This window comes from Poecilia reticulata, chromosome 11 (genome assembly GCF_904066995.2).
Source record: "Poecilia reticulata chromosome 11, P_reticulata-male-v2, whole genome shotgun sequence".
NCBI classification, from domain to species: domain Eukaryota; kingdom Metazoa; phylum Chordata; class Actinopteri; order Cyprinodontiformes; family Poeciliidae; genus Poecilia; species Poecilia reticulata.
Genome location: NC_088840.1, coordinates 14,744,967 through 14,762,143, shown reverse-complemented (window position 1 = coordinate 14,762,143; position 17,177 = coordinate 14,744,967). Strand labels below are relative to the sequence as shown.

Here is a 17,177-nt window from a genome sequence, read left to right as displayed (position 1 = left end):
TCATATAAATATGTGAATCCCAAGTTCACTTTGGGATTTTTCATATTATTTTAGTTACTACATGATAAGGTAGTCTAGTATGAAAATTGTACTTAAACATCTAGTCTAGTATCAATATTAAAGAGAAAAATCCCTTAGTTTTCATTATTGTCATATTTTAAAGAGATCCTTCTCAGTTGGAAAAGTTCTGTCAAGTACACAAATGTTTGCCTGTCCATTAGACTTATGTATTATCAATATCAATTTTATATATCACTTCATAAAAACAAAGTACCCCCCCACCCCAATTTTGAAAACGTCTAGAATTGCCCCCACCCCACCCAAAGAAATCATGACAACAACCCTTGTATTTAAACAATAGCAATATAATAAAGGCAACAGAAACAAAGAACGAAGTCAATCTGTCATTCATCTAAGAAAAAATTAAGAATTAATTTGTAGGTCCCCCCATTGTTAGAACAATGGTTCAATCCAAAGTGTAGGAGGAGCAACAGCTGCGCTGCTGAACGACACAGACTCAGTTAGAGCTGTTGAAGTGAGGAGCTAGCTGTTAGCTGTGGCTCTGCAATACTAACATAAAACCCTCCAGTAAGTAAATACTTAAAGCAAAAGACATGTAACACGTTTTATTCACTTCCACTGCTCAATAGAGTGAAACACATCAATACAAATCAGACTGCAGTTCGTTAGTTCATTACTTTGGCTGAGTCATGATAAACTGCCACCTTATGCCTTGGAAATCAAAACTAGCTAAACTGCTACATTGCTTTCATAGACTTAGCTCCTTTTTCTGTCGAAGGTAGCCAATATTTCAATCATAATTAGCTCTCTAACTCTTTAATAAGAGTGTGAAACTGGAGCGGCTGAGCGTTACCTCTAGCCGACACCTCTGTATGGGAGCCAAGAGCAGTAGGGCTACTGCAGCTGGCAGTAAAAAAAAATAAAAGTGTGCCTTTATTTCTTACCATCTTCAACGTAGAGCCTTTAAGACCACAAAATAAAATCTGAATATTTTTCTATTCAGAAATAGAAAAATATTCAGTTGTTGACCTTTAAATTTAAGTTATGATACTTACCAAATATTCAATTCCTACATATTTATAGATTCTCAGTCATCCAGGACATGGATCACTGGACTGGGGTCTTTCTGCATGGCGTTTGTTCTCCTTGTCCATGTGTGAGTACTCTAGTTCTCTCCCATTCCTCAAAAACGAGCTGGAATACGCTACATGAGTACATGTTTTGTGTCTCTAGGTTGCCTTGAAATGGACTGGGGCATACCCCACCTCTCATCCAGTAGCCGTTGGACAGGCACCTGCAACCCTGCAAGGATACAACAAACTAATTACGAGAACCTAATAGTTATCCATGCAATCTCTTCTCACACATTACACGAAGTAATGTAATAACATATACTAAACAGCTATTTATAATGATAAGCAACAAAAAAATGGGATTTATTGTCAAATTAAAGGGGTTTTCTTTTCATCTTACATCTCAGGGAAAGATAGCGTGCGTCTCTCTCGGTGCTCAGTCTCAAACCAGACACTAACCGGTGCTTAATTTCCTATTCATAACTTTAATAGAGGCTCTTGGAACCTTGTGCATATTATTGTCATAGATGTGGCCAATTCCCTGGTTTAAGTAAGAGATGCACTTATCAGATTGTCCTCTTTATGTTTCTGATTATAATTTATTGCAATGACAGATTTTTCTTCTACTGCAGTCTGTAGAAATATATAAACACATATATATTTAATCTGACTGTTAAACTGCACTGAATGTGATGATGGAACTGGGTTACACTGGGCTGTATTTACTGATCCAGTAATTACCTATTCTGCTGAGATAGCACTCCATAAATGCTTTGAAAATAATTTGATTTTATTAAAACTGAGCAAAACTCAACATATCTCTTTGAATCTACCGGTAACAGAAGAAGTTGTAGAGTTTAGTGTTCTGAACACACAGCTAAATCTCTGCGTTTCATAGTAAGATTGTGTCACAAAATATTACAACCGTCTCGTATCGACTCCATGAAATGTCCCGTCATTTTCCTGCTGCCGACCTCATTTCTCCTTGAAGCCTGTCGGCATCTTTTGCTTACGCTTGCTGGTATCACAGTCAACATTGTGACTGTTCTAGTTCACTGCTACCATGGTTCGCACAGAGGCAGCTGTTTTTATTTTAAAAAATAAATAAAGATTCTGATTATGTAATCCCCGCACACAGCTTGCCTGGTAAAAAAATATATATATTGCAGACAAGGTACAATCTTGAACACAGAAAAGCTTTCTGCAGATAAACAGGTGAAACGCTTCCCCGGGGAGCTGAGCAATACAGAAATGACCTCAGAAGATGTTCAAAGATAGTCCCAACACACACACACTAGATTTGTTGGCTGTGTAACTAAAAATGTCTGCAAGTCAGGACTACTGTGGACTCAGTCTCCTTGTACTCTTGAGCTGCTGTTGAACAGCTGGTGGCTGTTTGTTTCACATACTTTGAGCAAAGTCATAAATCAAACCAGTCATGCAGTGACAAAAAAAACAAAACAAAAACAAATAAAGGAACAGCAAATATACAGGCGGTTCTGTGAAATGGTTCGTCTGAAAACGTACCTGCTGAGCCGGTATTGAGCTGCTCGTCTTCTTTGGTCTCGTGGCGGTTTTTAATGTGTACATCTTTGCTCAACATTGTCTGTCTCTCTATAGCTTTTGCATTGTAATACAAATATGTAGTTATGGGAAACGACAATGTTCTCCCGCATCCACAAATAGATAAAACAGTTCACATGTTGTGCATCATCGTAACAGGTACGGATCATAATCTTTTCAATTTTCTTTCCATTTCAAATGTGTTCCAGCTTATGACAGTGGCATTTATTTACAGGTTTGAAGATGAGAACTAGACTAAAAGGAGGTGGAGTAGCTCTGTTGTCTTGCACTGAGAAGGTCCTGGGTTCAAATCCTGACTTGGGCTCTTAGAGGATGGAGGTTTTGTGTTTGTTTTGTGCAAACCGTGGTTCTCTCTGGGTACTCCCAGCTCCTCCCAAGTCCAGAAACATGACTGTTAGGTTAACTGGTCTCTCTAAACTGGCCTCATGAGTGTGTGTGCATGGTTATTCTCCTGTGTGTGTGTGTGCGTGCGTGCGTGCGTGTGTGTGTGTGTCTGTGTTGCCCTTTAATGGATGAGGTACCTGTCTAGGGTGCAGCCCATCTCTAGTCCAAAAGACTGCTGGAGGTGGACACCAGCAACCTCGTGTGGACACACAAGTATGGAAGAAACCATAAAAGAGGCTTGAATAGTGAGCACGCGAGACCCGAGAAACAAGAAAAGTGGCAGAAGCATGATGACGTCACATACAGAAAGTTGAACTCTGACCTCATTTTGGATTACAAGCAAAACTCATTTGCTGAGTATTGAGAAAACAATTGGACACCATACAAAAACCCATCTGGTCTTTTTTTTTCCTCAACATTTTTAGACATCTCAATGTTATAAAATCACAGGAAATGTAACAAAATGTAAAAAAAAAAAAAGAGAGAAATGCAAAAAAATGCAGTTTCTGTTAAGTAACAAATTAGGATCCTCCCCCCATGTTTATTCCTATGATGTTTGCCCTGTTTAAAGCTCAGACAGTTTTGTTACACTTACAAGCTTCAGCTCAACCTAATTTTATTTTCATATAAAGTTCAACATTTCTACTTTAAGAACCATTGCTTCAGAAGTCAAGATACTGCTTTAAATCCCCTTACAGCTTCTTGTTTTGCCAAGAGGCAAGAATTAGCTGAGATAATTTATGTAACGAGCATGCTTAGCTTTATGGTGTTGGTGCTGCTCTGAGCTCTGCTGTAGCACAGTGTCTTGTTACTAACTGTAACAAATGTTCACCCAGCCAACAACATTACAGCAAAACAGAGCCACACTCTGCTTTTGCAAATATATTCGTATGGATCAGTGCTTATTTGTAAAGTCAAAACTATGAGCAGAAGTCCACGGTGGTTTACCTGTACAACAAACTCTATGCCTTTCTTGTTAAGTTTTTTCTTTTTCTTTTCTTTTTAAATTCACCTTTTTGTGCAGAAAAGACATCCTTACTTCTTTGCGAGCGTTAAATCAGTGCATGCAACAGAGACCAAACACAGAAAGCCGAGCTGTGAAGGGTCTCTCTTCTATAATAACTGAAGGCTTAAGTGAAGCTGGTTGAATTTTAATAGAGTTCTGCAGGGTATTCCATCGCCTCCGGTCCCAAGGCTCAAAGATCAGAGAGAATTTTCAAGCATGGTGTCCCTTAGCCTCTCACGCTCACTTCTTCCCATTCTTTCTCTGTTTTTGCCTCCACTTCTCTTCCCATCCTCAGCTCCCCTCGTTTTGAACTCCCAGTTCCAATCCCTTTCTTCCTCTTGGGCTTTTGTCTCTCTCTTAATCCAAGTGTCTCCCACTTTCTGTTGCGTTTTCTCTCTCTCTCTCTCTCCGTTCCCCGTCTGCTCTGTGAAATTTGTATTAAAGCCACTCGAGGCGTAATAATCGCTGAGCCCCTCTCAGCTTTCTGGCACGAAGAACAACTCATGACTCTCAGCACAAAAACTTGCAACCGAAGGACAAAAATGCCACAATGAACTTCTAAAACTCATGCGCGATGATTGGAGAGCTTCTCCACACACGGGGATTATACAGCAGAGAGCTAATTTCCACCATGCCCTGAAGCCATTGAAAGGAACTTTTTTTAAACTAATAAAACTAATATGACTCAGAATTTATAGAAGATTTCATCAAGAAAGAAGTAAAACATAAGATTCCCATGTTTTATACCTGCAAAAAGTGCAAGAGCACACATAAATTACTGCTTCAATTCTAAAAATAAAAAATATGCAAGAGAGCACCAAGGCATAACAAACAATACAAAAACACGAGTTCATAAAAACTTTAAAAGCAGCTGCGTCTCGTGTTATTCTTGTGCATGCTGGAGTGAGAAAAGCAGCAAGAGGCTAATGATTACCAGCTCCCTTGATTAATGCTTGCTGCTTAAATACAACCATTCAGAGGAAACCCCAACAAGCCTTTACATCTTCCTACTGGGACTTTAATGTAAAATACACTCCAGGCTAATCTGACACGCAGCTCATAAAAATTCAACTCCACAGCATTTTGGAACAGGAAAAACTCCTTAAAAAAAGAGGGTTCAGGGGTAAAAGTTATTCATTAATTCATCTCTTCCCTAAATCAAAAGATTCCCACCCAACAACTTTCAAACATAAACATTTTTTTTATTATTATTTTAACTAGAAGAGGTACAAATATGTCTTACTACTTAGTAACATTTTAGATTGTCTTTCCATATGAAATGACTGAAGCTTGAAAGCGTTATTAGCAAACAAACTGTTAAAATACACTTTGTTACACTGAACATTAGAAAGTTGCTGAAAAGTTTTTTTTTTTGTTTTGTTTCACCTCTCACTGTGACACTGTCATTGTTCGAGGATGCAAGGAGAAGTATGTCGCTTCCTTGCAGCGACAGTGAATTTATTTTGTTACAATTAAACAAAATTTGAAAAACAACTCATAAGTAAAAACATTTAGTTTCGCAAAGGAATGTAACCACATTTCTATTTCTATTGATATTGATAGAAAGGACTTGGATCCTTTCTGTCAATAGCCAGCAATCTACAAAAAAAACTCTCGAGGTTTTTGTAAAATTATGAATAAGAACATTTCATTTCCCTTTGGGATTAATAAAGCATTGTTGAGAAGGAAAGTCTACAACTGGGAGTCTCAGCAAACATGCAGTAGAAGTTGTTGGTTTAGTTGAATAAAAGGCCAAAAGGTTACATTTCAGTCACGAGAGGCAACGCTAACACTGCCCAATATATGAACACACAAACTGACATTTAACTTTTTTCTTTTGTAGTATTTCGTCGAGTCTGGCTTGTTCTGACCTCTGCTGCCCCCATGTGGTGAGGCTATAAACGTGCGAGATCAGGGAAAAGACGGCACATCTTTTAAGTTTTATTTTATATATGAAAACGGTCACTGACTCTTCACCAAGAACTTATAAAACAAATGTATAGCTCTAAATACACATGAAATAAAATGCCATGAACAACTATCTTCCTTGCTATGTGGTTTGGTCAGTATAAAGTCACTATTAATTGACTTTATTAGCCAGACATTGACATTAGGGCTGGGTAAAAATAAAAATAAATAAAAAATACACAACCAAAACACTAGTCACCATTGGAATTTAATTAAGCACACCACTATGAGTCTGCTATTGGATAATTACAGCACTGGCGCTTATTTTCTAGTTGGCAACAAGTTAATTAACCCCAACTGCTGCAGAGTAGCTTCTTATTTCTTAAACAACCATGCCTAATGACACATCCTGTGGTCATGGAAAAGATGTCCTTTGTTTAAGAGTCACATCACTGGCATCAAGCAGAGAAAACTAAGAAGATTGCACAACTAAAGAATAGGTTAAAACTTTACTTTTAGTTTAGTATTAGAAACTGGAAGACAGTCGTCTTCAAGAAAAAAATATGGTCGGAAAACTCCCAGAATGACCGGGAACAGTGATCATTTAAATGTTTGGTGAAATCAAACTGGAGAAAAAAAACAAAACAAAACACAGTAGAAGTCAGTTCTGTGTTTAAAGGTGAGAGAAAGAGTATTTCCATGCACGCAAAATGTGGAGGGAACTCAATGGACTGACTCTCACAATCAATACAAGATGTTGGTGAAATAATGATGCAAAACTGGATGGGAATAAATCTCATCACATTGCTCAAGGTCATCAAAATAATGCTGCAGCAAATGCATGCCGTAATCAGGCGACCCAACAAAAGATTAGTGTTTGAACTTTGTTTTTGGCCAGGCAGTTAATAATGGCAAACATGGGAGGAGAAACAGGAAAATCATTTAAACACTAGTACTTAACATATGTGACCAGATTTTTCCAAAAAAATAAAATAAATAAACTTAATTTATATGCATTATTTTAAACTAAAAATCTTACATTGCTTACATTTTAGTGTGATTGTGGAGTGAGTCCAGGTGAAGACATCCATTGGTGGGACAATGCAAACACAAATAAGCTTCTTGCATGGATTAAATCCATTTCCTGCATAGTACTTTAATACCAGAATGTTCTCATAATATTCATATACAGAAATTACATTTAATGTTAAGTAAAATATTGTCAATGCTAACAAGTTGCCCTGAGTCACGAAATGACTTTTTTTGTAGCTTACAAACTGTGCATAACACAGCATAGAAACTTTCACTAAATCAAAGCAGTTCAAAGCATCCATAGGCACAATAAATTGACATTTTCTCTTTGTTTTTAGCATCAGCATGACTGCACTAATTATATATATATAAACACACAAATATAATAATCACCGACTTTAATAGGAAAAGAATGCATAAAGAAAAATCTCACCAAACTGATGTTTTAGACATGAGCAGTTACTAAAGAAACAACATGGCAAATTGGAGTTAAAATATTTTAGCTTAAAAAACAAATGCATAAATAAATTGTCTCCTAACTCAAATGATAAAGAAAAAAAACCCTACATACTGACAGATTACGCAACATCGCTTCACTGCAACCCTTTAATTTACAAAACAATCTTAATACTTCAGAGGCCATCCAAACAGCTGCCCAGTCACAGAGCAAGACGTTTTTTTTTTGTTTTTTTGAATCAAGAAACCAAAAGTATGTGCAATATATTAAATTTTGTGTGCAGACATTTTGCATTTCGGTCTGCATGAACAACTTTGGGTTCATGAGCAAATAGCAGCTTTGCTATCAAATGTGGAGACATAAAAAGGTTAGATTGGCCTGTTGCCACTTCAGTCCTGCTGATGGATCTTATATTTTACTTAAATATATTTTTAAATGCATTCAATGCTGCCTTTTTTTATTAATAAAATATGAAATAAATAGGTTGATCAAATAATACATCTTCCCATTTGACCTGAAAGTTGCATATTTCGGGTTAGGCAAAAGTAAATTGTTTGGCATCAATACCACAACATATACCAAAAGACCATATCCACATCATATGTAGGTGTTTGAAGACAGATTTTAAAACAAAAAAAAAGGTTGACTTTGCATATATTTTTGCTTTAAAGAGACAAAGAGTCTTTTTTTTCCCATTGACACTTGATAAGAAAATTGAAATCCTCACGCGCCACTCATTTCATTTAACTTAACATTCTGTTACCACATCTGTATTCATGTCCTTTTAAAGTGCAGTCCAACTTCCGTGTAGGGATGTCATGACCCATTATTCTTTTTTGTGCAATAAAATTTTAATGTAAAATAAATTAGGTGGATCCTGATGGAAAGCAGAACAATCACTCTTTGACATGCAGCGGTGACCGAGTCTGTGAGACAGGAGGCTGGGGGTGGAGAAGGGGACGACCTTTTAGGCCCCTCTGCGTTGGACCACTATGGTCCCGGCCACAATGTCGTAAACTGTCCTGTTGTGCTGGAAGAAGAGGAGCGTGATGAAGATGGGAAAGAGAAAAGCGATGGAGAAGTTCTTGTTCAACGCTCGCACAGTGGAGCTGCAAATGTAAGAAATTTGTTTAAAAAAAAAAAAAAAAGTTACTTGAACCTCACAATTTCAATTATTGAGGATATCCACTTTGATGTAAAAAGAAAAAAATGTTGATTACTCACGCCGACAGAGAAACATTAGATGCTGGAACCACAAAAACGCGGTTGGGTCGTACCATGGTGGACGTGTCGCATGTCACCACCCGCAGACCGAGCAGAAACTTCCCTGGAGTCGCACCTCCGGCGCCCCAAATGCAGATTGTCTGATTAAGCAAGAAGACAAGTGTCAAAAAATAAATAAATAAAATCTGTGTATTGTACAGTACAGATAAGGAACACAATGATCCAGATCAGTGATATTGATACTCTCAAGGGACGAACAGTGGAAAAACAAAAATAATGGGAGGGAAAAAAAATCCCAAAACAATACTTTACAGCTCATATGATGATAAAAAAATGCCAGAAAAAAAATATCAAAATTAACAGAAAAATGTAAAGAAAAAACATGTAATGCATCTATAAGCACATAAATTCTTGAACCAAATTGCTACTATGCTATTCTATTTCGCTTTATTTACATATTTGTTCGCAACAACAACAAAAAAAATCTATAAACATCAAAGAAAAAAAAAGGCCAGATGGAGTTTGAGCCGAGGTGCCCAAACGTCCCAGAGGTCAGCCCCACGTGGGAAAGCAAAGCCCCTGACACAGCCGTCCAACAGGAGACGCGAAATACATGACTTCATCTCCCGCAATTCTGAATGCAACGTTGCATCACGGTTCTCTATGGAACAGGATGTTTTGCTGTGAGAAATCTGCTCCTGCAGAACGGAGAGCAACTCCTCGCGAATGCAGTAGAAATCGCCCATCCATCCATCCATCCATTTTCTTGCACCCTTTTTCCCTCAGTGGGGTCGGGAGGGGTGCTGGTGCCCAACTCCAGCCCAGTAGAAATCACCTTCGTCTTTAATCTGTGCTTTGTTGGTAATTATATGGAAGAACTGTACTGTGCTGAGACTGTGGTCAGCTTAATGAGGCTGTGCAGCGTGGTCATTTTGTTTTAAAGATCTGAAGCCGAAAGGGAAAATAATACCCATACTTTTGTGGGGCTTTGTGCAAAAAAAGATTTTATAATGCGACGCCAGCAACTCTGGCATGTTGACCAATGTGTTGCCTCCATTTTTCTTCAAATAAATGTATGCTTTGGAAACTCAGTTTGAGTTGAATTAAAGAGACAAGCTCAGTGTAAATTATCTTTGAAAAACCACCACTCTGTATATCAGACACCTGTTCAAAAGCACTAACACACACGTTCAACTATTACCGATTCTTCTGTCAACATGCCTAAAACCAAAAACTAGTTTATTTAACTCCAAATTAAACCCAAAGTAATGTTGCGTTATATTTATTAATTAAATAAATTCTACTTCGCCTAAATCTTGATAAACTTAAGATAGTTAGTTTATTAAGAGCAGGAGATTAGAAATGCACCCCACCTCATAAACGCAGACCAATACTCTGTAAACCAAAGCGACCGCCATCATTTTCTGCAGGTCCTCAATGGACGTGCTCTCATCGATCTCCTCAATAATGAAGTGGGTGATAAACTTGGCAATGTCCCTGAAAGGAGACAATGCAGTTTTGTTGGTGATGGGTGGTTCTGGAAGACGGACGCATTAGAACATTGTTGGTAGATAATTGGACATTTGGGAATCTTTAAATCAGGAGTTTTACTTGAGGTTTTCAGATTTATTTTTCCTCACTTCATTCCAAAGAGATGCATGATCCATAGGACGATGGTGGCCTTCACACAAAACAGGATGAAGAAATCCACCGTCTCTGCCAGTAACCTCTGAAGAGGGGAGGGGATGGTGTACTCTCGTCCTGTACAATATGATGTGGAGACAAAATGTTGGAACATTCGTCTGTACACTGTCTGATTTATCAGTTCCAATTCATAGAAAAAAACAAAAAACAAATTAATGTTACAAATCAATGGCTTTACTCAAAACACAAAATACTTTGTAACTCTTGTACCCAGTCATAAGAAAAACAACATAAGCGAGAATCAGCGTCTCATATTGTGTCAAAAGCAAATACAAAAGTAGGAGTCTCAGCTGGGGCACTAAAAACTATGACTTCATTTTGTTGAGCTTTAAAATTGTGACAGCCATCCAGGAACTTTAGCAAACGAGCACGGTTTCCATCTTTACTTTTTGAGCGGGCAGGAGTTGGCTACAAATTGGGAGCTAAAACAGGCTACTGAAAGTCCGAGATGACAAGACATGAAAGCCGCCATTTACAGACACTTCTTCCTACAATGTAACTGAATTAAACTTTAATAACTAGATGTGCACATAAGGAAGAGACATGCCCCCCCCCCCAAAAAAAAGTGTAAATATAATAGAGAGGTGATCCTAAGATTTAAATAAATGCACGCCACACCTTTCAGTTTAAAGCAATGAAAACCATAAATAATTTTCCACTCATTTCACTGTCATGCATCATTTTATGATTCTAGAATAAATACAATAAAAAAAAATATACTGTGACGTTTGTGATACCAAAAGCTTAAATTGCATGGACTATTTATTATTTATGAGGTACTGTTTTTATTTTGAAGCTACTTTAGATCTGCAGAAAACAACCACTGTGGTAAACAATCGGTTCAAAGAGTCTTTGGGACATCTCTAATTATATAAGCCTGTTTCCACCTGGACCTCTTCTTAAGCCTTCTTCCCATTACACTCATGACTTATCTTAAGTCTTTAAGGAACCACACACATTACACCATGCTGAAGGATGTTTCTGTATATATATATAAAAAAGAACAGGCCACCACCTACCTGCCTGCGGTGGACTTCCGTTCTGCTGCCGCACGTCGGTCGCGGCTGAGCGCTGCTCCGCTTGCACAGCACCCGGGTAAGAGGGAGGCGAGGACCCCGGGGGTCTGAAAGCGTACGGGTGGCCGAACCAGTTCCCGGGGTCAAACGCTTGCTGTCCGCTGGCGGGAACGGAAGAATGAGCAGCGGGTCTCTGAGCGGCAGAGCTCGGCGGTGGCAAGGGGAAGGCTGACAGAGCCGCCCAGCTCTGCCAGCTAGCATAACCCCAGTAATACTCCCACATCCACAGCTGCAACTTTGAGCAGTACTCCGTCGTGGCGTTAGCCTGGAGCTGCTTTGTTTCTGTTTCAGAGCCGTCGCGACTGCCGCTGTCCGTCATTGTCACAAATACGTCCAAGTTACTCCACAATAAATTAATTCAAGTCCTTTTCTAAGTCTTGCACCTGACAGTTGGTGCCGCTCATCCTCAGCCAGCGGGCCCTACCTCTGTTAGTAACGACGGGACGCACCGGTCGTGGTAACTCTTGTAGATTTCTTTTACAACTGCTCTTTCGGTTGTATATTATTAGACATCTTAATAACAACCTAACAGATTAGACTAATGACAGTTTTACCACTGCATAAAAGAAATGAAGACACTATACAGCTTCCACAAACGGAATTTCACCCCTCCGTCTAACCATTAATGGTATGAGCCAGTTAAAGGCGCTTGCTGTAAATTTCGTTTTACGTTACCTGTTAGGTTCTGAGGTCGTGAAGACCGCTGCAGTTTTACACCCTATCAACGATTTTCAGATTTTCAGTTACAGTAAGCAAGATAAAAAGGCTATTCAAAAACTAAGTAACTGATCATAACATGGGATTTAATATTTATAATGACGTCACCAGGCAGACAAAACCATAAAGTCATGTGTGCTGGTATTTTAAAGACTAATATTAAAAAAGTAAGAGAAATAAATAATTTACAATGGCCACTCTATCTATCTATCTATCTATCTATCTATCTATCTATCTATCTATCTATCTATCTATCTATCTATCTATCTATCTATCTATCTATCTATCTATCTATCTATCTATCTATCTATCTATCTATCTATCTATCTATCTATCTGAAGTTCTCAAACACTGAACAAGTTTCAAGATTGCATGGTGCATGTCTTGCAATTCAGAACAACTCTGTTTTTATCAGTTTACAAAACAAGTCCCATCATTTTTCATCGAGTTCTGTGTCCCTCATCTCATCTTATAATATAAACTATATGTAGGGAGATGGGAAAATGCTCTGAGCTAAACTGGTTACACCACAAGAGGGCAGCAGAGGACTGTTTAGCTAAATAGCACTCTTAGCTACTATAAATGCATGCCTAAATGTTTCTCCTCTCTTCTCATATTTACAATCTGTAACCAGTTATTGTTCATACTTTACGTTGTCTTAAGCCAAGTTTGTCTGTGTTTATGAAGTAATTTTTATTCTAGTTTTTTTTACAGTTAACAGAAATGTACTTAGAGTGGTTGGATATGTTCACAAGCATGCTGGAATCCCAAATATGTAAAAGCAGTGACTAATCGGTCATTTGGCACACAGGTCACTGGGGTCAATTTCAGAACTGTGTAAGAGTTGACTTGCAGGGAAATATGTCTTTTTCTCACCTACACCCTCATGTCTTTTTTTCTTTTTTTTCTCTCTCTCGAACTGGTCCCCCTCTGTCTCTTACTTATCCCATTCTTTTCCTTTCTCTTCTCATGTCTCAGTCCCTCCACCTAACTACAGTTAAAAAGGGAGACAGGGGTGTGTGGAGGGGGCATTGCATTTGCTGACTGGGCTGGCCTGACACTTTGGGTTAGGCGTTATGTCTGCCAGTTCTACGCGATTGTGCCGGCCCGCCTGAATAGGTCTAGTGATGCGGACACCAATGAGCGTTATCCCGGCCAACAGAGGCCATGCGATGACTGTGCCCGAAACTAATCGGGTCCAAATAAAAGCCGTGTCTGGCAGAAGCTGACCTGCGTAGAAAACCCAAAAACCTGGGGGGAACTGCAGCGTGTGTGTCCGATGAGTGTGTATAAAACTATATCCGTTATAATATTTTGTTTCTTTTTTATTTTTGTTGATTTAACTTAAAACACACAGCAATAGATTGAGTCCAGCTGCTAATAATAGCCTGTCTCAACAGTTCTTGTTTTGTTTTTTTATTTTTGCTTAAATGATTTATTAGTCATTGTTGAGGGAAAGCAATTTAATAGTTGACAGAAAATCATTAAATCTCTTATAAAAGTCAAAGATAAACTCTTGAAACTTGATACATTTTTTTCAAATAATACACAAATGTTGTTCTTTCTGGAAATAAAGTATAAAACAACAGAAAATTACAAAATATATTATTAGTCTGTCTTTCACTCTCTCTCCCTGTATTCATATAAATCTCTCTCTTTGTGTGCTTGTGCTCACTGTTGAGTCTAATGAATGCTAAAAAGTGAGGAATGCATTTACTGATGTAGAAAGGCCATGTTGCTGATAAGGCTTCTGTGAAACTGGTTGCTGTGTCTGAACAGGAAGTATTCTGCTGATGGAACAAGGTCATTTAATAAGAAAAACGTAGTTTTAGGCGTGAAGAAATCCAAGTCAATAATACTCTCTCAATACAGCTAAAAATCTCCAAAGACATATGCCGCATAATAGCCATATGTATTTGTCTCCAAAGAAGACTCAGAGATGAGGCAGGAAAGTCTTTGCCTCCGTACAGATTATTTCTGTTTTTGTTTTTTGTCACACTTTTTGAACTTTCTTTCTGCGCTACATCTTCCAAAGAGGCTTTCTTTTGTCTGATCAGTTCACATATTTCCCCAAAGGATTTGGGCAAACATGAAATAGTCCCTTATGGTCTTTTTGGTCAGTAGTTTTCATGTTGGATTCTTCCAAGTTTCTTTCTTACTGTTGAATCCTGAACACTGACCTTCACTGAGCCAAGTGGGCCTGCAGTGTGTTAAATGTTGCTCTAAGTTCCTTTGTGACCTCTTAGATGAGCTGATGATACATTCTTGGAATATGCGATAGGCTGGCCTCTCCTGGGAAGGTTCCTCACTGTTCCATGTTTTCTCCGTTTGAGGATCAGGAATCTCACTGTGGCTCACTGGAATCCCAAAGCATCAGAAATGGCTTTGCAACTCTGTCCGGATTGATATGTTTCGTACCTGTTGATTTTTTTAAATGGGGGGGGGTGACGTACTGCTTTTTAAAATCTTTTGACCCACTTATTGTGGTCTGTCTGGCTCCATGTATGTGATTTCTTGATTTTTGATTAAATGTAGCAAGTGTAAAAAAAAAAAAAAGTTTCATTTTTCATTTAGTGGGATAATAATATTTTTACACAAGGCGGGGTTGGCTCCTTTAAGAAGGAGATCATAATTAAATTTTTTTTTACTATAAGAGCTCTGAGAACAAAAATAATCACTGTTTCTGTTTGTTGCAGCAAATATTCTGTGTGAGAGTTCAATAAAAAGCAGAACATCCCTTTTTGTCAACACACCGATTTGCTCTCAAAGTCCTACAAGTGAATCACAGTTTGTCAGAAACGGATTAAAAACCTCCAGAACCTCACAGAGGAACGGGCCCTTCGGTTCCTGCAGTCTCCAAACTGGCAGGCTGCCTAATTAGCAAACTGTCCACTGCTTAAAATGTTATTCCATACAAAGGTTAAAGTGCGCTGATGTAGCCTCTACAGAATGTGTGCAGTGGGTCGCAGGTTAGAGAAACGAACAAAACAGCCATCGGACGTCCAGAAAACTTGGGGGAACTCATATCCTGTCTTGTGAGTGAGTGGGTGGAGGAGGGGAGAAGTCACATGATTCAGACTTTGTGTGACTGGCCGGTCACACTCCGTCAGGCGTCTGGTGTTTTGCGTGGTTTGAGACTGCTCTTGCAGTTTGAAATGGGGATTAGCCTCTTTAATTCACTGATGTCATGCAGAGATCAAAGAGCCTCTCGTTCTCTCACAGTTGTCCTTTTCTGTAGCTGATAGATTAAAACAGTGTTGATTATGTAGGATTTGGGACTAAAATCCCAAATCCTACATAATCTTTTGGACTAAAAGATAAAAGTTGCGGGCTAAAGGGAAGAAACGTCTTTGCTTGCTAAACGTTTGGGCTAAGAGAAGCAAAGTGTCTGTGCTTCTCTTAGCCCAAAGTATCTCTGATTGGTCTTATATATGTAACTCTGAGAGCCAATTAACTGAATTATTTCTGCCTCCCTGAGCTTTGACAGGAACACCCAAGGGGACAATGAGAGCACCGGTGCTTGTTGGCCAGCTTTTGATCCAAGCAGTCTTTTTTTTTTTTTTAAACCCTATCCTTACCTATTTTCCTGCATTTCCTTGACCTTTAAACACACTGCACCTCTCCCTGCTGTTAGCACACTTAGGTAAGGATGTTTGCTGGTGTAATACCAACCCTCCTCTTCCTGTCCGTGCGCCCTGTTTGCTTTGTCACATCTCGGTCGTGTTTCAAAAGCAACTTCATAATCTCACCCTCTCTTCAGTTATCGTCCCTTTTACACCACAGTTTTCTGTAGCCGCACGTTAAAATCCTTCTTTTTAACTCTTTGTTTTGTGTTCCGCTCCAATTAAATGACGAAGTCCAACTGAAGGGACGAAAAACGGTTGATCTGCACAAGGTGCCGGTTTTTGTTGGTGCACAGCTGCAGCACTTGGAGGAAGGCGGCGTGATTCTGTCGTGCTGAGATTCACGCTGACGTTATCTCAAACAGCTGTGAACCCAAAGGCCTCTGGATACAACACAGATATCGGAAACAAGCTCTGGTTTCTCTGTGTGCTTTCAAATGGAGTTCCTCAGAAAAAGTCGTGGACAATTGAGAACTAACATCTCATCGGGGAGCCCACCCGACACAACCTAGAACGGGTTAGATTAAAGAGCAAAATTTCACCAGTTACAACAACTGAAACTTCAAAGCGCTTCTTGTTGTAAATCCAAACTTAATGCAATACAGTGAAAAAGTTTTTGTCCCCTTACAGGTTTATAGCTTCTTCTTTTTTTTTGTACTAAAAGAAGATTTAATTCTTTAAATAGGGGTGTGACAGTATTATGTAAAATCAACTTTTAGAGCTTTATATCACGGTATAATGTAATTGAATTGTTAAAAACATTCCAGGAGTGTTGCTTTGGCTCATTCATGCATATTTTAGGAATCCTCACCTACCATTTCTCCAACTCTTCACCTTAGAACTTCACTCAAGTAAAAGTAAAAAGAACAGCCTTTGTCATTTGACTCCTGTCCTAACTTAGTTACAGTTTGATGCTACAAGTTTAACCTTTTCTTTATGCTTGCGCTCAGTTTCTTAAAAAAAAAAAAAAAAACTTCTCCACAAATATTAACCAATCATCTGTGACAGGTTTTAAATTAAACTTAGTCCCCCTCTCCCAGATTTCAACAAATCTGTGTTGAAATCTGTTGTTTGGTGGTGATCATGTTCTAAATAGAAGGAGGGGCCCAAAATTAAACTTTATTTGAGGCCTCAAATAGTCTTTGTCCAGCCCTGAAACTACTGACTGATTTCAACAATTCAACTTGACCCTAAGCATAAATGAAAACAGTATCTAACAGAAAGGGGATTTTGCCATTTTATTTTATGTAAAGATATTTTATGTAACCACATGAACTGTAAAAAGAAAAAAAAATGTCTAACGTTTTCTGAACGAGCTCCATGCAGTTTATTAACTCTTCCCAGAAGGTTCAAGAAAATCTTGCTGTT

At 38.6% G+C, this 17,177-nt stretch overlaps 1 protein-coding gene and 1 long non-coding RNA gene across 4 annotated transcripts; one reads left to right on the top strand and one right to left on the bottom strand.

The window, feature by feature from the left end:
• Positions 1–391: 391 nt before the first annotated feature.
• On the top strand, positions 392–1,908 carry LOC145553900 (uncharacterized). 2 transcript variants are annotated; one of them, XR_014089941.1, is made up of 3 exons: positions 392–588; positions 1,105–1,177; positions 1,255–1,908. It is a non-coding gene; the product is annotated as an uncharacterized LOC145553900 (long non-coding RNA). The 2 variants fall into 2 exon arrangements; XR_014089940.1 differs by having other exon boundaries at positions 1,105–1,908.
• A 5,204-nt stretch (positions 1,909–7,112) lies between these two features.
• Positions 7,113–12,187, bottom strand: fam8a1a (family with sequence similarity 8 member A1a). 2 transcript variants are annotated; one of them, XM_008422050.3, is made up of 5 exons: positions 11,413–12,187; positions 10,330–10,450; positions 10,063–10,186; positions 8,690–8,829; positions 7,113–8,495 (listed from the first exon to the last, which is right to left on the bottom strand). In XM_008422050.3, exons 1-5 carry the CDS (start codon positions 11,786–11,788, stop codon positions 8,456–8,458), a joined length of 801 nt encoding a protein of 266 aa, XP_008420272.1. In that variant the 5' UTR covers positions 11,789–12,187; the 3' UTR covers positions 7,113–8,455. The 2 variants fall into 2 exon arrangements, with proteins under 2 accessions (XP_008420272.1, XP_008420271.1); XM_008422049.2 differs by having other exon boundaries at positions 7,113–8,574; positions 11,413–12,173.
• Between the last annotated feature and the right edge of the window lie 4,990 nt (positions 12,188–17,177).